This window comes from Loxodonta africana, chromosome 18 (assembly GCF_030014295.1).
Source record: "Loxodonta africana isolate mLoxAfr1 chromosome 18, mLoxAfr1.hap2, whole genome shotgun sequence".
Classification (NCBI taxonomy): Eukaryota; Metazoa; Chordata; class Mammalia; order Proboscidea; family Elephantidae; genus Loxodonta; species Loxodonta africana.
This window is the reverse complement of record NC_087359.1, coordinates 47,773,140-47,799,643: the sequence shown is the minus strand read 5'-3', so window position 1 is coordinate 47,799,643 and position 26,504 is coordinate 47,773,140. Positions and strand designations below refer to the sequence as shown.

The 26,504-nt window shown below is 44.0% G+C and overlaps 1 protein-coding gene and 2 non-coding genes across 10 annotated transcripts in view; all 3 read left to right on the top strand.

The window, feature by feature from the left end:
* TEX14 (testis expressed 14, intercellular bridge forming factor) overlaps positions 1–26,504 on the top strand; it is a 109,098-nt gene that overhangs the window by 37,533 nt on the left and 45,061 nt on the right. For 2 of the 8 annotated variants that reach the window (XM_023553542.2, XM_023553541.2), the window contains exons 1-3: positions 15,651–19,941; positions 24,318–24,399; positions 25,287–25,417. In XM_023553542.2, the coding sequence (XP_023409310.2) occupies positions 19,805–19,941; positions 24,318–24,399; positions 25,287–25,417 (350 nt within the window). In that variant the 5' untranslated portion in view covers positions 15,651–19,804. Of the gene's footprint in view, positions 1–15,650; positions 24,400–25,286; positions 25,418–26,504 lie in introns of those variants that run through there. The other 6 variants (XM_023553547.2, XM_023553540.2, XM_023553543.2 and 3 more) reach the window with 6 other exon arrangements.
* Positions 5,658–5,874, top strand: LOC111751803 (small nucleolar RNA U3). The gene has a single exon (XR_002786885.2). It is a non-coding gene; the product is annotated as a small nucleolar RNA U3 (small nucleolar RNA).
* Positions 16,046–16,262, top strand: LOC111751802 (small nucleolar RNA U3). The gene has a single exon (XR_002786884.2). It is a non-coding gene; the product is annotated as a small nucleolar RNA U3 (small nucleolar RNA).

Below are 26,504 nucleotides of genomic sequence, written 5' to 3'. Positions count from 1 at the left end.
TAAGGAAAACATGTTTTCCCTCGGCAGTCAAAGCCAAAATGTGAGACCATATGTTCCGAAGGGTCTTAACCAAGTGACCATCTGCACCCCTCAGAATACATGTACTCAGGAAGAGTGCTGTCTGGGTGCTGTTGCCAGCAAGATATTTTTGCAAGACAGGCAAAGAAAATACATGTAAGCATCTTGTGACCATGACATAAGCATCCTGTGAAACTATCTGTAATCAGTAACTGTACTATTAATTATCAGTAACCAGAGTGTGATTATTACAGTATTCATTGATTTTCCTGTAGTTGCCCTCCCTTGGTTTGGGTCCTCTTTTTACCCCATAACAATACTTGTATAACCAAACTGCCCTGGGACTACCTGGTTCCATTTTCAGTGGGCTACGTAGTTCCTCAATTGCAGTTGTTTTAAACCCTTAATAAACCTCTCTCTTTTAACTTGAAACAGCGTTCAAGTTTTTCTCTACAACAAGGGAAAGGGACTATCAAAGATAATTGTCAGGTTTTATGGCTTGAACAAATGGGTGAAAAGTGGCTCCATGTTGAGATGAAGGAAATGGAGTCGAAACTGAATTAGCTGGGGCAGTGGAACTGGTGGTAGACTTTAGGACAGATTTAGGTGAGAAAAGATGAACTCCCAAAGCCGACTGAGAAGGAGCAGCCAGAGAGTTAGGAGGGAAACCAGAGTGGATGTGATGGAAGCGAAGGAAGAGAAGTGGGACAGTGAGTATGTAGAAAGCAGATGAAAGATTAAGAAGGAGATAGAAAAATACCCATGGGATTTAGCCACAGTGGTGACTGTTGGTTCTGTGGTGGGGGACAGACTGGTTTGGAGTAGATTGATCAGTAAAGGACATTGAAGAGGTTAGGCTGTGAAGGAGAGTACAGAGGTGGATGTGCGTGTATAGCTGGGAGCTGTGGGATCCAGGCAGGGTTTAATGAAAGGTGGGAATGCAAGTGTGAATGCAGATGAAAGGACTGGGTAGAATGGAAGAAGTTGAGACACAGGAGAGAGCAGCTTCCAGAAGGTGGGAGACCTTTGAGTAGGCAACAGATGCTAGGGAGTGCAGATGGTGGTGGCTTTGTTCATGTAGTGACACCACATGGAGGGTTTTCAGCTGATGGCTGCTAGTTCCCAAATATGAGGCTAGATCATGGCTGAGTGAGATTGGTGAGGAGAAGTAGGAGGGCTGAGGAGAGCAAAGAAGGCATGAAATGATCCTCACAGAGAGCAGGTGAGGGAAAGGCACCTCCTGAGAGTGTGCCCCCTTTCGTTCCCTGCTATTGAAGCTTTCTCCCTGGGTGGTACAGTTGGTTAATGTGCGTGGCTGCTAACCAAAAGGTGAGTGGTCGAAGTCTACCCGGAGGTGCCTCAGAAGAAAAGCCTGTCAATCTACTTCCAAAATATCAGTCATTGAACACCCTATGGAGCATAATTCTACTCTGACACACATGGGGTCACTATGAGTCGGAGTTGAGAGCAACCGGTGGTAGTGGTAGATTGAAGCTTTGGGATTCCTTCCTAGTCTTGGGAGAACACAGTTATTTTCTCTTTCTTCCACTCCACCTATGAACCACATAGTTCCTCCTTGATTTTATTCTTCTGGATCTACGTTGGCCAGCCCTTCACTGTGAGCCCAAAATTAGCTCAGTCCTCTTTGAAGGTTTGGGTATATGCTCTGGAGTTGACTCACTGGCCTGTTATTTACTACCCATTGGTTTTTGGGTAGTTCCTTAACCTGTTTGTCCCTCTGTAAAGTAGGTAGGTGTAGTACCATGAGCATTGACACACAGGATTGTTGTAAGATGGAAGTGTAGTTGTAAGCTACCTACTTTGTAAGTTTGCCAGTACAGTAGCAATTGAGTTTTTCCCTCCCTCTCCCAATTTTGAGAAAGCCACTTGCCTAGGTCAGAAATCCGGGTTCCCATCATTTGTTCTGGGCCCAGACCGACCTGTCACCATGGAAACTTCTCTTTCCCTGACACCTCTAGCCATTCCATCGTTGAATCCTGTCAACTTGACTTCTAGAGCATCCAAGTATGCCTGTGCTTCTCTTTTCTACACCCTTGCCCTGGCCTAGAGAACTCTCAGGTATCTGACCCCTGCCTGCCTTCCCATCTCCCCTCATGGCCTGTGCTCTCTAGCTGTGTTGCTGTTCTTGAAACACACCATCTTCTTCTGGCCTTTGCACTGGTTGTTTTTTTGGATTAAAATGCACTGGTTGTTCGGAGATCCCATGACATGTGCGCAAACGTGACATGTCAGCGTGAGGAGCTCCACTGACCCGCTCCCCAAAGAACCTGGTGAAGCATGTTAAAAACAACCAAAAATCAAACCCATGACCATTGAGTCAGTGCCAACTCATAGTGACCCTATGACATTTAAAACAAACATTTAAAGACTCTGGAAATGGTCCCAAAACAACAAACAGCAAATAAATATCTATTCAAGAACATCTATGAAAATTCCTTAAGAAAGACCATAGTCTGTGGTCTTTGAACCAAGATCTCTGTCTCCCTCCCCTTCCCAGCTCAGCCTGGCGGAGACTCTACTCCATATAGCTGCAACCAAGAACACAGCACCCAGATGGAAGCTTTCTTCCTGGCAGAAACAAGATGTCGGTTTTTCTAGCCTGCCCCCAGCTACCAGTTGCAGAGGCTAAGTCTCCTTCAACTGTGGCTGAGAGGTGAGGGTTCCCTTCTTCCACCCAGCCCCCACTCATGGAACAGAGGTTCAACTTTGGGCAGGATGCATGGGAATATTGGGGCCCTTATCACTTTTGCCCCGACTAGTGAGGCCAGTAAGGCCGTGGCTGCAGGCCAGGAGAGCCAAGCAGAGAGGAGGACCACTGTAGACTGCTGTCTCCCCTTCATGAAACTGAGTGCTCAGCTCCTAGGGCAGGGGTGTCTCTCAGAGAGAAACTTGCCATTGTCCCCACTCCCAGCTCCAAAATCCTCAGGTCTGAGAGATTTTGCCTGGGGCAAAAATAGGCCATGAAACCGTTCCTAATCTCTTCCCTGGAAACTCTGGTGGTGTAGTGGTTAAGAGCTAAAAGGTCAGCAGGTCGAATGCATTGGGCGTTCCTTGGAAACCTCGTGGGCCAGTTCTGCTCTATCCTATAGGGTCACTATGAGTTAGAATCAACTCAATGGCAGCGGGTTTGGTTTTGGGTTTTTTAATCTCTTCCCCCAGTAACTGATTTCATTTGCAACGGAGTAGAGTTTAAAGTGTTGAAAAGCAAAGATGTCAGTTTGAGGACTAAGGTGTGCCTGATCCAAGCCATGATATTTCAGTCACCTCATGTGCATGCGAAAGCTGGACAATAAATGAAGAAGACAGAAGCAGCATTTGAATTATGGTGTTGGCTTTTTGAATACGTAAAGAATATTGAATGTATCATGGACTGCCAGAAGAGCAAACGAGCCTATCTTGGAAGAGTATAGCCAGAGTGCTCCTTGGAAGGGAGGATGGTGAAACTTTGTCTCAAGTACTTTGGACATGTTATCAGGAGGGATCAGTTCCTGGAGAAGGACATCATGCTTGGTAAGGTAGAGGGTCAACGAAACAGAGGGAGACTGTTAATGAGATGGATTGACACAGTGGCTGCAACAGCGGGCTCAAACATAGCGATGATTTTGAGGATGGCACAGGACCAGACAGTGTTTCCTTCTGTTGTATATAGGGTCGCTATGAATTGGAATCGACTCGAGGGCACCTAACTGCAACAACAACAAAGAACTTCAAGCCTAAAGGCTCCTTCAAGAACTGTGGATGTTGTGATGAAAGGCAGTTTGCAGGAAATTTAAGATACAGGCTGAACTATAGGCTGCCTAGTTTGCTACAGAGAATAGAAAAATAGGAGCTGGGAGGAGCCCTCCCGGGGCAGAACAAAAACCAAACTCGGACCTCAAAAACAATGCCTCAGGGCATTGTTGAAAACAATAGATCAGTCAGCCTACAATTAGTGGAGTTTAATAACTGGGTGTGGGGTGTATAAACCAAACCCCTTGCTGTTGAGTTGATTCCTGCTCATGGGGTTTCCAAGGAGCGGCTGGTGGATTCAAACTGCTGACCTTTTGGTTAGCAGCCTTAACACTTAACCACTGTGCCACCAGAGAACATTTATATGTATATATCTGTATATACACATATTAACAGAATGAGCTTCTGAGTTAAGCTAGTATAAATCCGAAGCTCCTTCCATTAATATGTATATGGTAGCCTTCGAGCAACCACTAAAAACACACATATATAGTGAAAAAAATCCTTAAATGAAATTAAAACTCAATTTTGGAGAATATTCACTCAATGCAAAACAAAGCAATAAAGGAGGCATAGAGGGGCAAGAGACATGGAAAACAAAAAGTAACATAGCAGAAATAAATCCCACCGTATCAATGATAACATTAAATGTTGAATGGATTAAACAATCAAAAGGTAGAGATTGTTAAACTGTTTAAAAATATTATGTCATCGTCTTGTGTATTTATTGTTGTCTGCCTCCCTCATTAGAATGTGAGTTCTGTGTGAATAGGGATCTTTTCTCACCTCTTTACCTCTGCATACTTAAAATCATTGCTGTCTAGTCAATTCCAACTCATATTGACCCTGCTTACTTAATACCTTTTTTTTTTTACTTAATACCAACTTAAACAGTGCTTAAAACAGTGCTTAGCATCATAGAAAAGTGGGATAATGGTTAAGGTGGTAAACTCTGGCTCCCGATGGAGCAGGTCTGCTATTTAACAACTGTTTGACCTTAGGCAATTTACCAGATCTTTTCTCTGGTTCCTTTTCTCCATATACATATACCGCTGGGATGGTAATAGTCCTGTTTACCTCATCCAGCTATACGGAAGATTGAGATAATATGTGTAAAGCAGTTAGAATGGTACCAGGCGTATGGTTTTGGTCACCAGCTAAACACTTAACCACTGCGGCACCAGGGCTCCAGGCCTCAATAAAACTCCGATTCCGACTCATAGCGACCCTGTAGGACAGAGTAGAACTGCCCCATAGGGTTTCCAATGAGCGGCTGGTGGGTTTGAGATGTGGAGCGTGCTCCCCCAAGTTCCCGCCGTGAAGATTACAGCTAAGAAAACCCTATGAGCAGTTTCTACTCTTAGACATGGTTGGGGTCGCCATGAGTCCGAATCGACTCCAGGGCATCGGTTTTGGTTTCTTGGGTATGGTTATAGTTGGCATTCAAGTATTCGTTTATGGAAGAAATAGTCAAATTCACCGAACTAGCTTTAAAAAAAAATTTTTTTAAAGTACAAAAACCAAGGCTGATCGTCTAGTTCAGCCTGATTCTCACTAGCAATAGGCCCTCCGTTTCCCTTTCGCTTTCAGGGCGGGGCCGCTTTCGCCGAACTGCGGAGAAAAACGCCTTTAAAGATCGGTCTGTGATTGGTTGTCATTCAATATTATGCTAATAAAAATGTTGCAGTTTAAAATTCTTTTTAAATTTTTTACATTTCCACTTAAAATTTTTAAAAATGCGTTGTTAAATGATAGCAGTTAAAAGATGATGTTACAGAACCTATTTCCTTATATGTTTTACAGTAAAGTTAGAACTATGGGAACTTTCTCGCTGTTGGTGAGAGGCGTACGGCTGACCGGGACCTAGTGGAGGCTGTAGGTTCCAAACTAAGACTATATTTTCAGGGATCATTTCTATAGTTCGTTACTAGAGAAGTTTCTCTGATCGTGTAGAGCACCGAAAACCACGAGGAGGAGGCGCAGCGTTCTCTCCTGAGCGTGAAGCCGGCTCTTGGTGTTGCTTCGCTGCAACTGCCATTTGCTATTGATGATCGTTCTTCTCTTCTTTCGGGGAGAGTAAGAGGGAGAGAACGCAGGCTGAGTGGCTTTCCTTTTAACTTGACTTTGGAACAGGTGTGGTGGTTGTTTTTTGTTTGGGGGACCTTGTTTTTAGCTAGGGGTTGTGTTTTTTTGTTGCTAGTTTTCAGAGTTGTATTTACACTTAGTTGTACTTTCCATTCCAGTTTTGTTTGTTCTGCTTTTTGTGTTCCTGTTCTTTTTTCCTGAGGTACGGTACAGTGGAAGGGGTCCTGAAACCAGTTAAGTTTAAGCTTCAGATGTGCTGGTGGAAAGCAACCTGGGCCTTCATTCACTTTTCGGGTAGGTGGCTTGTCCACCTTTTTTAAAGCCATTTAAAATAGTTTTAAATGCACTGGTGCTATTAATCGTTTTAAGGTGTTTTGTGGTTTTCTCTTTGCTTTTTACTCAGTGCCATAGGTATTTCTTTTAATTGTGTTTCTTTAGTAAAGATAACCCATTTTAAAAAGCTGTTTTAGTCTACTGTGCTAAATTTTCATTTTCTTACATATATATATTTTAACCTATATTAAGTATTTTTCTTTGTGTTTCTCAGTCTCACCTTTCAGTTACCCAGGCTAATAAGATGTTTTTCACCTCTGCTCTAGTTTTTTTTTCTAGGAAGCATAGAGAGAGGACCCTCGTTGCTACGCCTATGTTACCCAGTGCCGTCGAGGCAACTCTGACTCATAGCGACCTTATAGGACAGAGTAGAACTGCCCCATAGAGTTTCCAGGGAGCGCCTGGTGGATTCTAACTGCCGACCCTTTGGTTAGCAGCCGTAGCACATAACCACTACACCACCAGAGTTTCCACCCCTGTGTGGGTGCTCTGGTTTTGCACTGGACTGTAATACATCACACTTGTAATCTCACAATGTTTGCTAGAACGATCTGCAGAATATCATTGCAGGCCATCATCTACTCATACATGATTCAGTTCAGTTTAGATAAATATAAGCAGGCATCATTTTCCATTGGAGGTAGCAATTCCCTTGAAAACTTTTTTACTAAACCGAGAAAGCAATGGATATTCAGTTTATTTAGTTTTCACACTAGCAAGGGAAACTAGTGTTTTTGCAGTTTCACTTATCTGTCTCTATTCTCCATCCTGCTGACACTTAACCAGTACCTGTTCTTAAAATTTGGATGATCACGTTCTCCTATTCTCACTTAAACAAAATGTAGAGATTAAAGAGAAATCCTGAGTGTTCAGGATAATATTGTTGATTTAACCAACCCACTATCTTTTTTTTTTTTTTAGTTTTTATTGTGCTTTAAGTGAAAGTTTACAAATCAAGTCAGTCTCTCATTCAGAAATTTATATACACCTTGCTATATATGCCTAGTCTCTCTCACCCTAATCAGATAGCACACTCCTTCTCTCTACCCTCTATTTTCATGTCCATTCAGCCAGCTTCTGAGCCCCTCTGCACTCTCATCTCCCCTCCAGACAGGAGCAACCCACATAGTCTCACTTGTCTACTTGATCCAAGAAGCTTACTCCTCACCAGTATCGTTTTCTATCCCATAGTCCAGTCCAATCCCTGTCTGAAGAGTTGGCTTTGGGAATGGTTCCTGTCTTGGGCTAACAGAAGGACCATGACCTCCGGGGTTCTTCTAGTCTCAGACCATTAAGTCTGGTCTTTTTATCAGAATTTGAGGTCTGCATCCCACTGCTCTCCTGCTCCATAGGGATTCTCTGTTGTGTTCCCTATCAGGGCAGTCATCGGTTATAGCCAGGCACCATCTAGTTCTTCTGGTCTCAGGCTGATGTAGTCTCTGGCTTATGTGGCCCTTTCTGTCTCTTGGAAACCCTGGTGGCGTAGTGGTTAAGTGCTACGACCGCTAACCAGGCGCTCCTTGGAAACTCTATGGGGCAGTTCTACTCTGCTCTATAGGGTCACTATAAGTTGGAATCAACTCGAAAGCACTGGGTTTTCTGGGTTCTGTCTCCTGGGCTCATAATCACCTTGTGTCTTTGGTGTTCTTCATTCTCCCTTGCTCCAGGTGGTTTGAGACCAATTGATGCATCTTAGATGGCCACTTGCTAGCATTTAAGACCCCAGATGCCACTCTCCAGAGTGGGTTGCAGAGTGTTGTCTTAGTAGATTTTATTATGCCAGTTGACCTAGATGTCCCCTGAAACCATGGTCCCCAAACCCCGGCCCCTGCTATGCTGGCCTTTGAAGCGTTCAATTTATTCAGGAAACTTCTTTGCTTTTGGTTTAGTCCAGTTGTACTGACCTCTCCTGTATTATGTATGGTCTTTCCCGTCACCTAAAATAGTTCTTGTCTACTATCTAATTAATGAATACCCCTTTCCTTCCCCCCCCGCCCCGCACTCTTGTAACCGTCAAAGAATATTTTCTTCAATGTTTAAACTATTTCTTGCGTTCTTATAGTAATGGTCTCATACAACATTTGTCCTTTTGCATCTAATTTCACTCAGCATAATGCCTTCCAGATTGCTTCATGTATGAAATGTTTCACAGATTCATCATTGTTCTTTATTGATGCGTAGTATTCCATTGTGTGAATATACCATAATTTATTTATGCATTCATTCATCGATGGGCACCTTGGTTGCTTCCATCTTTTTGCTATTGTACACGGTGCTGCAGTGAACATGGGTGTGCCTATATCTGTTGGTATAAAGGCTCTTATTTCTCTAGAATATATTCCAAGGAGTGGGATTGCTGGATCGTATGGTAGTTCTAGTCTAGCTTTTTAAGGAAGCACCAAATCGATTTCCAAAGTGGTTGTATCATTTTACATTCCCACCACCAGTGTATAAGTTTTCCAGTCTCTCCACAACTTCTCCAACATTTATTATTTTGTGTTTTTTGGATTAATGCGAGACTTGTTAGCGTGAGATGGAATCTCATTGTAATTTTGATTTGCATTTCTCTTATGGCTAATGACCGTGAGCATTTCCTCATGTATCTGTGAGCTACCTGAATGATTTCTTTAGTGAAGTGGCTGTTCATATCCTTTGCCCATTTTTTAATTGGGTTATTTGTGTTTTTGTAGTTGAGTTTTTGCAGTATCACGTAGATTTTAGAGATCAGACGCTGATCAGGAATGTCATAGCTAAAAACTTTTTCCCAGTCTGTAGGTAATCTTTTTACTCTTTGGTGAAGTCTTTGGATGAGCATAGGTGTTTGATTTTTAGGAGCTCCCAGTTACCTAGTTTCTCTTCTGGTGTTTGTGCATTGTTAGTAATGTTTTGTATACTGTTTATACCATGTATTAGGGCTCCTAGCATTGTCCCTATTTTTTCTTCCATGATCTTTATCGTTTTAGATTTTATGTTTAGGTCTTTGATCCATTTTGAGTTCGTTTTTGTGCATGGAGTAAGGTATGGGTCTTGTTTCATTTTTTTTGCAGTTGAATATCCAGTTATGCCAGCACCATTTGTTAAAGAGACTGTCTTTTCCCCATTTAACAGACTTTGGGCCTTTGTCGAATATCTACCGCTCATATGTGGATGTCTGAATTCTCAAGTTCTGTTCCACTGGTCAACGTATATGTTGTTGTACCAATAGCAGGCTGTTTTGACTACTATGGCGATATAATAGGTTCTAAAGTCAGGTAGTGTGAGGCCTCCCACTTTGTTCTTCTTTTTCAGTCATGCTTTACTTATCTGGGGCCTCTTTCCGTTCCATGTGAAGTTGGTGATTTGTTTCTACATCTCATTAAAAAATGTTGGAATTGCATTGTATTTATAGATCTCTTTTGTTAGAATAGGCATTTTTACAATATTCGGTCTTCCTATCCATGAGAAAGGTATGTTTTTCCACTTATGTAGGTCTCTTTTGGTTTCTTGCAGTAGTGTCTTGTAGTTTTCTTTGTATAGGCCTTTTACATCTCTGGTAAGGTTTATTCCCAAGTATTTTGTCTTCTTGGGGGCTACTGTAAATGGTATTGATTTGGCGATTTCCTCTTCAATGTTCATTTTGTTGGTGTAGAGGAATCCAACTGATTTTTGTATGTTTATCTTATATCCTGGTACTCTGCTGAACTCTTCTATTAGTTTCAGTAGTTTTCTTGAGGATTCTTCAGGGTTTTCTGTGTATAATATCATGTCATCTGCAAATAGAGATAATTTTACTTCTTCCTTGTCAATCTGGATGCCCTTTATTTCTTTATTTAGCCTAATTGCTCTGGCTAGGACCTCCAGCACAGTGTTGAATAAGAGTGGTGATAAAGGGCATCCTTGTCTGGTTCCAGATCTCAAGGAGAATGCTTTCAGACTCTCTCCGTTTCGGGTGACGCTGGCTGTTGGCTTTGTATAAATGCCTTTTATTATCCAACCCACTATCTTTAAGACATACAAGATCATCAGAGGAGCAGTTCAAGAATCAAGAACAAACACTGCATGCTACCTCAAAGATCGATAGTTTATGTACTTCTCCTGGGAACAAACACACATACGTCCCGCCTAATCCCAGTGGCTTTCAGGAAGACATACTTCATGAGGAGGGCTCTCCTGGGGTTTGCTTCCGTGTTGGATGTGGCTGCTGGGCCACCTCCAAAAAGTCCTGTTTCCAACAGTTTCTAAATGACTTCTGAGAAGCTTTGTTGGTTACTTATTATTATCTAAGTATCAGAAATTAACTGAAGCTCCAATATTTTGCTTTTTGATTCCTTTGATTTCAGAGTGTTCCCAGGTTCTTCAGGCACCCAGATTAGCTTAAGACCTAGTCTCTGAGGCCCCAGTTGATGGTGGCTCATTAATGTCACAGCTTCATTTACTTCATCTGCAGATTTTCATCAGATATGCCCACTAGTTTCGTGGAAGCAGTCTAGTGTGGTGCTGTCCAGTATGGTAGACAATAGCCTCATCTGCCGATCTCACGCATATTTGAGCTGTGACTAGTTCAAATTGAGATATGCTGTAAATGTAGAATATACACCAGATTTCAAAAGAAAGAAGATAAAATACCTCATTTATATTTTTATACTGGTTACATGTTTTAATGGCAATATTTTGGATATATTGGGTTAAATAAAATATATTATTAAAATTAATTTTGTGCTTATTTTTATTAATATGACTACTAAAATTTTCAATTTTACATATGATGACGATAATGACAATGATGATGATCTTTCTTGGAACTCATATCCTTTTGTTCTTCTCTTGGAAGTCAGCACTGCCCAGCCTTTCTTCTGTTTTTATGTCCAGGCCATGTGTTTGCGAGTGTCCCCAGCTAATGCATCCCCACCCCCCTTTCTTCAACAGTGGGTCTGGAAATGCTTGTGGTGACCCCACAAAAGTTCAAGGAAAATTCCGTTAGATGTAAGATGTAACATGCCCTTGCCATCTTGCACAGGATTTAGGGGATGAAAACATTACTTAATACCACATGACAGTGCTAGATACAGGGCCGTGTTACTGTTATCATCACAACACGTGGTCATTTATCTTAGGGATGGAGGAAGGTTTGAAGGGGCCAGCAGCCAGTAAGGAGAAAGCAGCTTTAGGTGTTACAAAGTAAATTTATGATATCAAGAGATGGTTCACGAAGGTCGTCCAGTGGTCTCTGACCACCAGAAACAACTTTTAATGCAACAAAGTCAGGTTTTTTGATTCATTGAGATGAAAGAGACCAGAGGAACTGAGGGACCATCTCACCAAACAAAGGAAAAGTAGAATTTTGGGAAAGGATGGAGTCTAGATGAAATTTACCCGAAACAGTATTTTGATCCACCGGAAGCAAAGCACGGTTATGTATAAAGCAGTCAACATCAAATTTGGACTGCGAAGTGCATCTATGGTCCTATTTCCTTGGAAACAACAAACATTACGATAGATGTGGAAATGTGTCGAGAAACCCCTTATTTTAAGCTGTTCACCTGTGCTGGAAATCAAGACTGCTTCTCAGTGTCAAAATGAGTTAAGTCCCCCAGGCAAGAATGGGGTGTTAAATTCTTACTCATATAATTTCAAACAGCAAAGTTCATGATACTCTGATTTTGGGGTAGGTATGCGTTTATGACACTTTACATCTGTAGTGTGTCCTTGGGAGAAATATTGTTTCCTGTTAACACTGAGCTGGCTTTATCTTTTTTTTTATTTTTATTGTACTTTAAGTGAAAGTTTACAAATCAAGTTAGTCCCTCATAAACAAAAAATTATATACACCTTGCTATATACTCCTAATTGCTCTCTCACTAATGTGACAGCACACTCCTTCCCTCCACTCTCTCTTTTTGTGTCCATTCCGCCGAGCTGGCTTTATATTATTCTAGTGTGACGAATGGCCAGACACATTTTTACTTTCTCCACTGATTAAGAAAGGTCTCTGGGTAGCATAAAGAAACCCATTGCCGTTGAGTCGATTCCGACCCTTAGAGACCCTATAGGACAGAGTAGAACTGCCCCACAGAGTTTCCAAGGAGCACCTGGTGGATTCAAACTGCCAACCTTTTTGTTAGCAGCTGCAGCACTTAACCACCATGCCACCAGGGTTTCCTTGGGTCCTGCAAACAGTTTGCAGTTAGCTGCTGAACTTAAGGTTGGCAGTTCAAACCCACCCAGCAGCACCGAGGAAGACAGGCCTGGTGATCTGCTTATGTAAAGATTGTTTTTGTTGTTAGTTGCCATAGAGTCAATTCCAGCTCGTGGCAACCTCATGTGTTTCATAGTAGAATTGCTCCATAGGATTTTCAAGGCTCTGACCTTTTGGAAACAGATTGCCAGGCCTTTCTTCTGAGGCACCTCTGGGTAGGTTTGAACTACCAGCCTTTCTGCTAGTAGTCAAGCACTTAACCATTTGCACCACTTAGGAACTCCTCTGTAAAGATTACCACCAAGAAAACCACATGGAGCAGTTCTACTTTGTAATACATGGCATTGCCATGAGTTGGAATTGACTGGACAGCAGTGGTTTTGGTTTTTAGTTATTGATAAAGAATCAGGAGGTTTCAAGTATTTTCCAGGAACACAGAGGCAGATGAAGGCCTTGGTCTAGGGTATGGAAGTTTGGGGCACTTGATTAACATTCTCAAAGACGCATTTTCTGTTATGGGTACTAGAGAAGTGCAGCTGAAAATGTTGGTGGCACCTTGGTGTGGCTGAAGCTTTCTGGGTTTTCATATACTTTGCAGTCCCTTTTACTGTATTCAGTTTTCTAAAAGTCCAGCAAAGTTAGATGACCTTTGGAAGAGAATTTTGTGAGCAAGGAAGAGAACCAATTTTATTTATTTATGTAGTCCATTCTTATTATTTCCTAATGCTTTACACATATGTGATTTAACATGAATGAATTCTTACTGATATAATTTCAAATAGCAAAGTTTAAGACAGTCTGTGATTTTAGAGAACATGATTTCTTTGAGTAAGAAAGCAGTGGTCACTCAGTACTTCCTATACCTGATACCTGTGATAGGCAAGTTTTAGCTATCAATAGCTAGAAAAATAAAATGTACATCATGGTAGCAAAATTTAGGCAGAAGGTGGTGGTATAGGCCATTGTCTTGGTTATCTAGTGCTATTATAACAGAAATACCACAAGGGGGTAGCTTTAACAAACACAAATGTATTTTCTCATAGTTTAGGGGGCTAGGTACCAGCTCTGGAGAAAGGCTTTCCCTCTCTCTGTCGGCCCTGGTGCAGTAGTGGTTAAGGGCTCATCTGCTAATCAAAAGGTTTTCAGTTTGAATCCACTAGCCAGCCGCTCCGGAAGCCCTATGGGGCAGCTCTACTCTGTTCCGTAGGATTGCTGTGAGTCAGAATCCACTCAACGGCAGTGGGTTTAATTTTGTGTGTGTGTGGGTGGGTTCTGGGGAAAGGAAGTATTTATCTCTCTTCAACTTCAGTTCCTCTGTTCCTAATGATCTTCATGTGGCATGGCATCTACCCCCAGCCCCTGCACTTGCTTGCTTAATCTGCTTTTATATCTCAAAAGTGATTGGTTTAAGAGACAACTACCCTACACTAATACTGCCTCTTTAACATAACAAAGAAAACACATTCCCAAATGGGATTGTAATCACAGGTATAGGGGCTAGGATTTACAACACATATTTTGGGGGGACACAATCCAGTCCATGTTAATGCTTACTTTTATTTTTTATTTCCTTCATCCACCAGTTAATGAGTTCCTCTTATAGGCCAGGAAGCTCTATTTATCTTTTTTGGTATATGTGCAGTGTGTGTGTGTGTTTGTGTGTTTGTGTGCTGTCGAGTCCATTCCTACTCAGTGACCCTATAGGACAGAGTAGAACTGCCCCATAGGGTTTCCAAGGAGGAGCTGGTAGATTCGAACTGCAGACCTTTTGGTGAGCAGCCTGAGCTCTTAACCATTTTGCCACCAGGGCTCCTTTTTTGGTATCAGGTAAGTAGAAGATGAGTGTACTAGGTACTGTGTTAGGCACTGAAGACAGGGAAATAAATTTGGTAGTTCAGGGAGACACACATGCCACGGATACTAGTAACACAGCAATCAGTCCCTGAGCGGTAAGAAATATGTACTCCGTTAGCACTGCTCTCAACCGAGGACATTAGTTTTTCTAACTAGATTTCTCTGACTGATCCTTCTTTTTTTAAAATCCTTACCTTCCTTGTCACTGTGACCCATTTGTTCCAGGTTTTTCCCTTAACCTCTGCTGGTTCCTTCTCTCTCTACTTCTTGACTTTCCCCCCTCAGTTTGCCCCTTAAGGTGATAGTGAGCCTCAGGGCTCCATCCTCAACTCTGGGCTGTTTGATGTATCTTTGGTGACTCATTTATACACGTGGTTTCAAAACAGGCATTGAAGTGTTGACAACTCCCATCTAGCCCAGTTCTGTGCACTGGATCCCTTTGCTTCCATTCATTCATTCAGTGCTAGATGCTTGGGCTCTTGTGGTGCGTAATACCACTTATAGTCCCTGCTCTTCTGGAATTTAGTCTCATGCAGAGGGAGGCGTTAATCAAATAATCACACAGAAGGGGTGTTTGGTCTGTTGAGGAGGTCAGGAAAGAGTTCCTTGTGACAGAATCATTTAAAGTCTCCTGAAATTCAGATTTCTGGCTTTCACGAAAGTTGGGATAATCACACAAGCCATTGCCTGCACGTGTCCTTTTCAACCTTGAAAAAACCGGTTCCTAAAAGTCACTTTTGAGTCAAACAGTCGTATAGATAAACTAGTAAGACTTTTTGCTTTGGGGATTTTGCTTTTTTTAAGAATTCAGTCAGTTTCGGGAAACAGACGTCAAAGGTCAGCCTGGGAGTTATGTTTAGGATAAATCAGTAATTTTATTTTACTCGTTCTTCAAAACAGTGCTGTATGAAAATCTTTCCTGACCACAAATTTATCAGTTCTGTTCCCACCGTTTTTTTCCATGGCAGTGCCAATAAGATTTAAAAGTTCTCATCTTTGGAACAGCTTTGACACTCTAGTTGAAATGTTACCCCGATCGGCAAATCGTATATTCGGTAAACTTCAATTTCTATTATTTTTAACATGATTTTTTTTTTTTAATACCTGAGACAGTGACACTTGGACAGATGAATTGAAATTAAGTTTGCGAAGCGGGGTGAGGGGAGCATTCCTGGCAAAGCCCGTGTGGCAGAAGGGAGCATTGGCGAGTATTAAGGAACTGTAAGGTCAGTGTGGTTGAAGTGAGGGGGATTGCCGTGCAAAATGAGGCTGGAGAGGCAGCGAGGGTGAGGGGGAGCGGCAGGGTGCAAACCATGCAGGGCCCTGTAAACTATGTAGAAAAGTTTTGTCCTTGTGGTGGTTTAACCCTACAGTGAAACCTGGAGCGCTATACAAATGTAAGAATTTCCGGCTTCGTATTGTCGCTTTCCGCATCCACGCTTTGGTTTTTCTAGGGAAAGACCTTTCGGCTTCCACTGTGAGTCCAAACAGGACTGTCTGCGATCGTTCCTGACGCTCCGGCGCCCTGTGTAGTCGTAAGCATTTACGTAAACCTGACGCGATTTGAATGCGTACGGGGCGGGGTTGGAAGTAAGCGGCGTGTGATTGGGTGTTTACCAGCCATATGTTAATTAAGATAACATTTTGAAATGTCTTTGGAAACTTTTTAAAGAGTATGCAAGATACTCTGCCGAACTTTTGTATTTAAAATAATCACTTTAGAGAACACATAGTTACGCATTTGGGAGAAGTAGTACGCTTAAAAAACCTCACCATCAGCAAAATATGTTTGACTTTCTCCCTCTCCGGAGAGATAGCGGCGGTTTTGTCAAGACTATACTTTCAGGGATCATTTCTATAGTTCGTTACTAGAGAAGTTTCTCTGATCGTGTAGAGCACCGAAAGCCACGAGGAGGAGGCGCAGTGTTCTCTCCTGAGCGTGAAGCCGGCTCTTGGTGTTGCTTCGCTGCAACTGCCATTTGCTATTGATGATCGTTCTTCTCTTCTTTCGGGGAGAGTAAGAGGGAGAGAACGCAGTCTGAGTGGTTTTCGTTTATGATTGTCGTATTTTGAAGACGTTAGGTTGGGTAGCTGTTTATAATGTACTGTTGAATTTTGGTTGCTATTGTTTGAAACTAGAGATAGTACGGTTTGATTTGCTATTACTAGGTTTAGGCAGTATGCTTCACCAATGGGAGTATGTTGTGGTGGTCTGTTTTGGTTGCTTATTGCAGTTCTGTTTTTTAGACAGCTTTTTTTCTTTTCTGTGGGAGGCTTTTTTCAGTACAAAAAGTACGCTACGTTTCGTGTTAAACTTTTTGGAGTTTTTGGGGGGTGTCTGTTGTCCCCGGTAGAGGGCGTCCAGGTGTTTTTTAGGTTAGAGCTCTGTTTCGACTCGACGGTGGTAACAGGCTTGATCTTTTCATGGTTTTTTTACTTGGGTGGTGCAAACATTCTCATTTAAAAACAAGTTTGAAATAGTGATACCACAAAAGTCCAGTATGAATTAAAAAAAAAATTCCCCTAATGTGATTTTTTTCTAATCCCATTAGGAAAATTACTGATGTTTGCATTTACTGTTGTATTTGCTTTGTAGGAATTTATGTCGATGCAGTTAACTCCCTAGGCCAGACGGCACTATTCATTGCTGCATTACTAGGTCTTACGAAATTAGTTGATGTTCTGGTGGATTATGGATCAGACCCAAATCAGTAAGTACAGTAACATCAGTATCTAGAAAATGAGCAGACTTTTAAGATGAGTTGGCATATTAAGAAACGAATTCTGACAAAAAAAATTTTTTTTAATTTTTGCTAATTTATATCAATGAAATAGTCTGAAATTTTGAAATATTTTTGTAAAAATGTTAGTCTTTGAAACATTATTTTAACTGCTATTTTTTTTTTAATAAAAATTTTTGAAGCAGTTTTAGTGAGGTTTTTTTTTTTTTTTAATGAAACAAGTAAGTGGAATTAGTTATCAACAGCCCTGTTTGCATATTTCCATCCCTGGGTTATAACTGGAATATGTACTCAGCTTAAGCACTTTAATATGCCCCACAAGTGAGTTCTTCACCAGTTTATATATGACTTTTGCCTGGTTCTCATAGTTGTGGTTTTAAAGAATCCGAGTTTAACAGTTGGTCCAAATTTGAATACAGAACATAATGAATCAGCTATCCATGAGCGGCTCTTCTCTTTGTGCCATCACTTGTGTTTTTCGCGGGGCCTGTCCAGGCACTACTTCACTTGGCCCTACCAATACCTCCACGACACGTAGGGGAGGGCAGCAATTTTTACAGTTCTCATTTAACAGACAAGAAACTGGGGTTTTGAGAGCTTACATTGATTCCAGCTGATTTTCACAGGAATACCAGAATATGAACACTCATAAATCATGAAATAGCTTCCCATCTTACGTGAGGAGGCCCTGTTTAATGTGTTTACCTAAAAAAAAAAAAAAAAACTGACGTTGGAAGATTTTTTTTTTTTCTTTTTGATTGTAAGATTACTTGCTTAGGGGGAGAAAACTTGTTAAATGAAAAAAATTTGATGCAGAACAGTTTATATAGCATGTTTTTATGCATGTAAAAAGACGTACACATATATATACACATACATATACATACACGAATATGGCCTTTCTTCTCCTCCTATTTGTATTTATTTCTCTTTCCATTAAAGAGAGAAATCTTCCCAGGTGATTCCAGTGTGTAGCCAGGTTTGGAAACCACGGACCCATGTCACAGCCTCACTGTATCTGGACATGAGAAAGGCAGTTCCTTCATGCCTCTGAGACACTTTATTGGCTTTGGTTAAATGTTTTGGAGTTCTAGATCCTTGATCAGGTCATTTGATCAGGCCAAGATTGTGTGGGCGTCTACTATAGGATTTGGGGGACAAAGACATTCTTTCAGGAGAGAGAGCTACCTGATTAAGCTGTGCTTGGCAAGCTGACCCAGGGCATTGTTGGCGTGAAGAAATCATCTCAGTGCAGCCAGTGTCGGGTGGTGGGGAAAGAGCCTGGACCTGGAGCCAGACTCGTACCTGTGTCTGTTTTGCCCTTCTGTTTCCTTTTCCCTAAAATGGGAAATGATATTACCTTGAAGGATTGAGGTGAAGATGGAAAAGGGCATAGATCAGGAGCCTGACAAATGGTGTTTATAATCCTCATCACTAAAGGGTACCCTCTGAGGCAAGGGGGCCCTGTGTTGCCCATTGAATCTCCCTTGGTGGAAGGGGAGCATTGCCATTGACACTCATCGTTACCCCACAGCCGCTGCTTTGACGGAAGCACCCCCGTCCATGCAGCAGCATTTTCAGGCAATCAGTGGATCCTCAGCAAACTGCTGGATGCGGGAGGTGACTTGAGACTCCACGATGAGAAGGGCCGAAGCCCTCAGGCCTGGGCATTGGCAGCTGGGAAGGAGCGCAGCCCCGAGGTAAGGAGGCCACTGTGCAGCCATACCCTGAGGGAGAGCACTGGGAGAGTCAGGAGCCCGAGAGCAGGGGTTGGTCCTGGGACAGTGCAGGGCTTGCCATGGCCTTGGCTTTGGACACACAGGCCTGGGTGGAAGCCTGTTAACCAGCCGTAAAGCCTCAGGCAAGTCTCGTGAGCATTCAAGTCATCTGTTCCACGTGGAGGGAGAACAACTGTCATTTTGTCTGACCCTTAACTAGCATTACTGTGCTTTGGACGTTGTCCTAAACGCTATTTATGTATTAACTCATTTAATTCTCTCAGCAACCCTCTCAGGTAGGTACTGCTTCACGGATGGGGAAACGGAGACCTAGAAACATTAAGTCACTTGCCTAAAGCCACAGGCCAGCAGGTGTGACATGTTGTCATGAGGAGTAAATAACAACAAATGTAAGGTGCAAAGGGTCTGCACAGTGCCAGGCACATGCGGAGAAGGGGAGGAGGGCGAGTTCCTTCCCGTCCCTTCCTCTGTTTCTCCTGCTCATCAGCTTTCAGGCTCTGGACAAGTCACTTCACCCCTCTCAGCTTCAGTTTCCTCATCTGTCGAACGATGGAGTTGGAGGAAATGATTGCCAAATCCTCTCTCCCAAATAATTTTATACCTTTAGAAAATCACCTGGGTTCCTCCCTTTCCAAAGATTTCCGTGTCAGGGTCCCAGCTCCTCGGACCATTCATCTTCACACCCAAGCCTCCTCTGTTGCCATTGAAGGCTGAGTGCTGTTGAAGGCTGGGTGCCATTGAAGGCTGGGTGCCATTTGAAGCCTGGGGTATCATTGAAGGCCGGGTGCCATTGAAGGCTTGGTGCCGTTGAAGGCTGGGTTATCATTGAAAGCTGGGTGCTGCTGAAGCCTGGGGTATCATTGAAGGCTGGGTTATCATTGAAAGTCGGGTGCCACTGAAGGCTGGGTGCCATTGAAGCCTGGGGTATCATTGAAGGCTGGGTGCCATTGAAGGTGGGGTACCATTGAAGGCTGGGTTATCATCAAAGGCTGGGTGCCATTGAAGGCTGGGTACCATTAAAGCCTGGGTGCCATTGAAGGGTGGGGTATCATCGAAGTCTGGGGTGCCAGGTGCTGTGGCCAGCACAGAGCGGCTGTGGTGTGTTACAGATGGTGGAGTTCATGCAGCGCTGTGCCGTGCACATGCAGGCCATCATCCGGGGCTTCTCCTGTGACCTTCTGAGGAAGATCGACTCCCCCCAGCAGCTCATCAGCAGCCCACCCCGGTTTGGGAGCCTCAAGCAAGGGTGAGTGCTGCCTCAAGCAGAGTGGGGTTTCTGCTTCACCCAGTGTTTCTCATGGGTCCTCTCAGCATCTGGCCGACGGGATGTGGCCACTGGTAAAGGAGGGCCAGTGGAGCGCCTTTGGTCGTCTCCCCACCAGCTCCCCAAGATCTGGGTAAACGGGGTGGGTACCACCCCAAAGTCAGCAGAGGAGGAGCCTAGCAGCCAGCTGGCTTTTTTGTCATTTCCCAAAAAACCTCTAAACAAGTGGTGAAGAGCCTCATATAGAGGGTGTAGGGACGGCTTCCATTTGACTGAATGCTGGTTGCAGTTTCAAACTGTGTTCCTTTCTTACTGTGGTTGCAAAAGGCCACAAGAGCTCTATTTACAGTTCCTCCGGCTATTTTAAGCTGGTGTAAGAGACTCCCCGCTAGCCCCCTACCCCATCACAGCTGTAGGTGGCGGGCCCCAGCATTCTCTCCATGATCAGGAAGTGGGGCAGTTATTTTAAACTCTGCAGTTGTTATGTGGAGAAGCCTTTTATTTTCTCTTATAGCCCTCTTTGTGTAACCATAGTGGCCGGACTTGTCATGCTGTCACAGGTTCCTCCCATTTGGCTGCTAGTCCTGTCCTTCCATGCAGACTGAGTCCTGGTTTTCCTCGGGTGACCTGGATGTTGCTGGCTTTCTTTGGGGAGACGTGTTAATCATTCCCTGTGGACTCGTTACTCGTAACTGCTTCCTTGCTGTTACTCCTGCCAAAGTGCTGGGTTCTCCACCAGCATCCAGAGCAGCCTTTTAAGAATAGAAATCAGGGCCTGCTACTCTTTGCCAAAAACACTGGATAGCCACCCCACCACCCCCGGCTGTTAGGATGAACGCTGGAACCCTGCATCTGGTCTTGGAGGCCCTGCCTGGCCCAGCCCCCCACCCCCAACCTCAGCTGCCTGGTGGGTGGTGGGAACTCATAGGAGGAGAGCAAACACGTGAGCCAGCTGGGAAGGAAAACCCAAATCTAAGTGCTGATAAACTTTTAAAATTTTACTTACTTATCTAGGGGTGATGTCTATTTTAGAACTGGTCGAAACATTATTCTTACTGAGGTGTTGGACCATGCAATGCTTACAGGAAAAGAAAGTAGAAATACCCTTGCCCTTGAAATAAGAATTGGCCTTTGAGACCTTGAATGGCACTGTGTGACATAAGATCCTTTACAGGTGTGTGTTTACAAAGAGCCTGGTTGGGGAAAAGAAAATAAAAGCACTGAATTCAGAGAATGGAAGGTCTTAAGGTTGTAGATAACTAGCATCCTTTTTTCGTCCCCTCCAGCTGGAAGAGTTATGTAGACATGGACTGAGAACTTAGGGAAGAGAGCAAGAAATGTTGGTCTGAGCTGCAGTTGCTGTCCAGGTCACTGTGGGAGAAGAGCTGGCTCCTTTGCTTAAACAGAACCTCCACTTCCCTGGGGGCCACACACTGTTGAGGGGACCCCTTGTCAGTGTTAGCCCCTGTTCTGCTGCTGCCGAGGGCCCCACTCCCAATTCCAGCTCAAAGTCTCCTCCCCTGGGCAGGAAACAGTCCACTGTCTCCTATCTCTTAGAGGCCTAACCATTAGACTTCGTTTCTAGAGTTGTCAGTTTGAATCAACCAGGCACTCCTTGGAAACTATGGGGCAGTTCTGTTCTGTCCGGTAGGGCCACTGTGAGTCGGAATTGACTGGATGGCAGTGTGTTTGGTTTTTGGTTTTTTAGTTACTGGGACCCCCCCTGGTGGTTTGAGCGTGGTATGTGGGAAGAGCAGTGGCCAGAATGAGAAGCATTGAGCGTTTGGTGTAAAAGCGGGCCTTTCTGTTACAGTCTATCCACTCAGATCTGTGACCATATAACTCAGCCTCTACACTGGGCAGTTTTGAGAGTGAAGGGGGTACTGTTGATAACAATGCAGCATACTGGGTGTAAAGTAGGATGTACGGTTCCCCTACCTCAGTCCAGACTGGGAGCCTTCACTTAAACAGTGTGGTGCTGACAGCCAGGCCCCGATGAGTGGCCAAGGAGACAGGTCTCTCAAAAGCAGAAGCAAAGCGTTCACATTGGATCATGAACACTGGGAACCTGGGGCTCAGAAGCTGGTTTGGGTGGGGCTGGTATGTACTATGACCGCAGCTCCTTTGCCATTTGCCAGGGAAGAGACAGGGGCTCCAGCAGCAGCAGTTTTTTCCTTCAGTCTGAGCTGAAGCTACTCAGTCAGCAGGCACTAACTTAGCACCTCCTGCGTGCATGGCACTGTGCTAGGTGCTGGGAGCCAAAGAAATACAAGGCATAGCACTCATTTCAAGGCACCTTTAGTTACTGGGGAAACCCTGGTGGTGTAGTGGTTAAGTGATACAGCTGCTAACCAAAAGACTGGCAATTTGAATCAACCAGGCGCTCCTTGGAAACTCTATGGGGCAGTTCTGTTCTGTCCCATAGGGTCACTATGAGTCGGAATTGACTGGATGGCAGTGTGCTTGGTTTTTGGTTTTTTAGTTAATGGGGCCCCGAGGTGGTTTGAGCGTGGTATGTGGGAAGAGCGGTGGCCAGAATGAGAAGCATCAGGGTCTAGTCCCTGCTGCTACACTGTGACCTAAGGTCAGCAGGTTTCCCTCTCTGGGCCCCATTCTTCTCATCTGTAGAATGAGAAAGTTGGACAAGATGAGTGTTATGATTCTTTCCAACTCAGATTATCTGTATTAGTTAACTGTTGCTGCATTACAAATCACTCCCAAACTTAGCAGCTTCAAACGACAATAAACATTTATATCTCATGCAATGTCTGTGAGTCGGGAATGTGTGAGTGACTTAGCTGGGTGCTTCTGGATCAGGGTCTCACGTGAAGTTGCAATCAAGATGTTGGTTGGGGCTGGAGTTATCTGAAGGCTCGCCTGGGGCTGAAGGATCCAGTTCCAAGATGGCTCACTTACATGGCTGGCAAATTGGTACTGGATGTTGGGCCTCTCCATAGGGCTGCTTGAGTATCTTCACAGCATGGCAGCTGGCTCTTCTGAAACAAGTGATCTGAGAGAGATTGGGGCAAAAGCTGTAATGGACCTACCCTCAAAAGTCACACTCCATTGCTTCAGCAGCATCCTATTGGGTTTATAGGGTTTACCCCTTTCCAGTGTGAGAGGGGCTACACAAGGGCATGAATACCAGGAGGTGAGAATCACTGGGGGCCCCCTGAGAGACTGGCTATTACCCCATCTATGTTGTTGTTAATTGCTATTGAGTTGGCTCTGACTCATGGGCACCCCGTGTACAACAGAACCAAACGTTGCCTGGTCTGCACTACTTCCAAGGTCATTGGTATACTCAAGTCCGTTTTTTGCAGCCATGGTGTACTTTGAGTGCCTTCCAGTCTAGGGAACTCATCCTCTAAAACTAATTCAGAAACAATTTTGTCGTTATTCATAGGGTTTTCATTGCCTAATTTTTCAGAAACAGATTGCCAGGCCTTTCTTCCTAGTCTGTCTTAGTTTGGAAGCTTCACTGAAACCTGTCTACCATGGGTGACCCTGTTGGAACCTGAAATACTGGTAGGATAGCTTCCAGCATTACAGCTACACACAAACCGTTACAATATGACAAATTGACAGACCGCATCTATATATAGTTCTTGGATAAGAAGTCAAGTAGTAAAGACAAAACTAATTACACGTCTGTAACGAACACCAAAGACACAGGTAATTATGAGCCCAAGAGACAGAAAGGGCCACATAAACCAGAGACTACATCAGCCTGAGACCAGAAGAACTAGGTGGTGCCCGGCTACAACCGATGACTGCCCTGACAGGGAACACAACAGAGAACCCCTGAGGGAGCAGGAGAGCAGTGAGACGCAGACCCCAAATTCTCATAAAAAGACCATACTTAATGGTCAGACTGAGACTAGAAGGACCCCAGAGGTCCTGGTCCCCAGACCTTCTTTTAGCTGAAGACAGGAACCATTCCCAAAGCCAACTCTTCAGACAGGGATTGAACTGGACTATGGGATAGAAAATGATACTGGTGAAGAATGAGCTTCTTGGATCAAGTAGACACATGAGACTATGTGGGCAGCTCCTGTTTGGAGGGAAGATGGAAGGGCAGAGGGGGTCAGAAGCTGGCCAAATGGACACGAAAATAGAGAGTGGAGGGAAGGAGTGTGCTGTCTCATTAGAGGGAGAGCAACTAAGAGTATATAGCAAGGTGTATATAAATTTTTGTATGAGAGACTGACTCGATTTGTAAACTTTCACTTAAAGCACAATAAAAACTTGAAAAAAAAAGACTACACATTCTGAAAACTTGGTTCAGCATTGTTCCTCTGGATATGAGTGTTAAATTAATCCTTACTTTTTTTCCCCCCTCTTTCAAACATTTCTAGAAATCCTACTGGCTCTCCTAACCGACTGCTTAAAGCTGGAGTTGTGTCTGCCCAAAATATCCACAGCTTTGGCTTTGGGAAGGTAAGAGGTTGTCACCGATGGCTTGTGTTGCAGGGCCGATTGGAGATTCAGCCTGGACCTGGCCCCATCCTCACCTTTATCCGACTCTTCCCTCCTTATTCTCACTGATGTGGTTTTTTTTTTTTTTCCTTGCACCTTTTGGGGAAAAATATTCCTGGTGTTCCTGTCCTTATTGGAAAATGGTGAAAATCCTGGAAGGAATCCTTTGAATGGCCTGGGCTAAATTTGGGGGTTTTAGAAAATGATCCTTTAATTCTTAGTGAATGTCCCAGACATTCTTTTCCCTAAGAGAGCAGCAGAGGGCTGTGCCCACCCTGTTGTCCGCTCCCTGACTGACCTTGCCCTCCTGCAGGCTATGAGCACTGTTGAAATGCTTTTAAAGAAGTTAGTGTTTAAACTGAGAATTGTTTTGAGGGCAAATGGTGTCTTGTGGATCCTTAGTTCTGTCCATCCCAGAAAGAGGCTGTTGCTGGGTGGTGAGAGATGTTTGCTGACAACTCAGCCCCCACTCCCCAGGCTGTATTGGTGCAGAGGCAGCCAGGGCAGCAGGAGTGGCAGTGTGTGGAGGGAATGCAGGCTTTGGTTGCACACAGGCACCTCCGTCCAGCCATGGTGCCTCAGGCAGGTAACCGGCCTCTTCTGTGAGCCTCTGTTTTCTCCTCAGTAAAAGGGAAAGTGTGTTATAACCTTGCAGGGCTTCTCAAAAGTTTAAAGATCATATTAAATTAAAGAATAATATCTAGTGCCTAGGTTAGTTTTTTTTTTAGGAGTATTCAGTAAGCTGGTAAATAGCAGCTCTCATTATTTTTAGCTGGCTTATAAGATTCTGGAGATATTTTGCTTTTCCTCTTTTCTCCCCATAATTTGAGGCTGTGCTTTGGTTTCAGTTTTATGTTACAGGAGGGAAGCAGCTGGCGTATCTGGGCTCTCTTCCAGTAATTGGAGAAAAAGAAGTGATTCAGGCTGACGACGAGCCTGCCTTCTCCTTCTCCACTGGCCCCTACATGGTCATGACCAAGTAAGCAGAGCTGGCCCGTTGAGGCCTGGTCTGGTCATGGGAAGAGGGGCTGCTCTGGCTTCCTTATGTGTGGAGGGCTTCTTCCCAAATACAAGGAAACACTTAAAAACCTGTGTAGATTGGGGTTTCTCAACCTCAACACTATTGACATCTTGGGCTGGATAGTTCTTTGTAGTGGGAGGCTGTCCTGTGCACTGTAGGATGTTTAGCAGCATCCCTGGCATCTACCCACTAGATGCCGTTAGCATCCCTCACCCCCAGTTGTGACAACCAAAAATGTCTCCTTATATTGCCAAGTGTTTTCTGGGGGACAAAATCACCCCCAACTGAGAATTGCATCTCTGAAGGATAACTTATTACAGTATTTTACCCTCCCTCCTTGTTACAGAATTAGAGGCAGCTTAATGTCTTGACTCTAACTCAGGTATTGAGTCCCTTGTAGCAGCTGAAACAGGCATCAGCTACACCTCTCACCAGCCAAATCCAGCAGAGGCAGCAATGGCAGCAGTTGGCTGTGACAGAACTCCCTGGGTTGTCCTCTGTCCCAAGGCTCAGCCTCTACAGGCCGTGGGAGCTGTGTTGGCCAAGGTCTCTCAGCCTCCTTGAACCTGGAGCCTTCTTCCCTGCTTAAAGGAAAAATGCTTCTAAAGCTTTAGAATAGACCTTTGCCAGACTCCTGAGGCCTTCTATCCCCTGCAGACAGGCTTTGTTTTCCTGCCCGTGCCACAGATTTGTCACCAGGCCCCCTCATCTCTGTCCTACTGCTCTTGGCCTTTGCCCTTGTCACCAGGCCCCCTCATCTATGTCCTACTGCTGTCACCTTTGCCCAGGTCTTCACAATCCCTCACCCAGACTGGCCTCTTAACTGGCCTATGCATTCTACCCATACTAGTGGTACCATTGTCTTTCTAAAATTCAAACCTGATCAAGTCAATCCCCGCCTTAAATCCTGCAGAGACTTCCTATCACCTGCATCTAAGTTCACCAGGAGCGCTTTAGTTCCTGGGGGAGGGAGGGCTCAATGGTGCCCACAGGGATTCGCAGATTCCGCAGAAACATGACTTCTCCTTCTCTGGACACCCCTTCT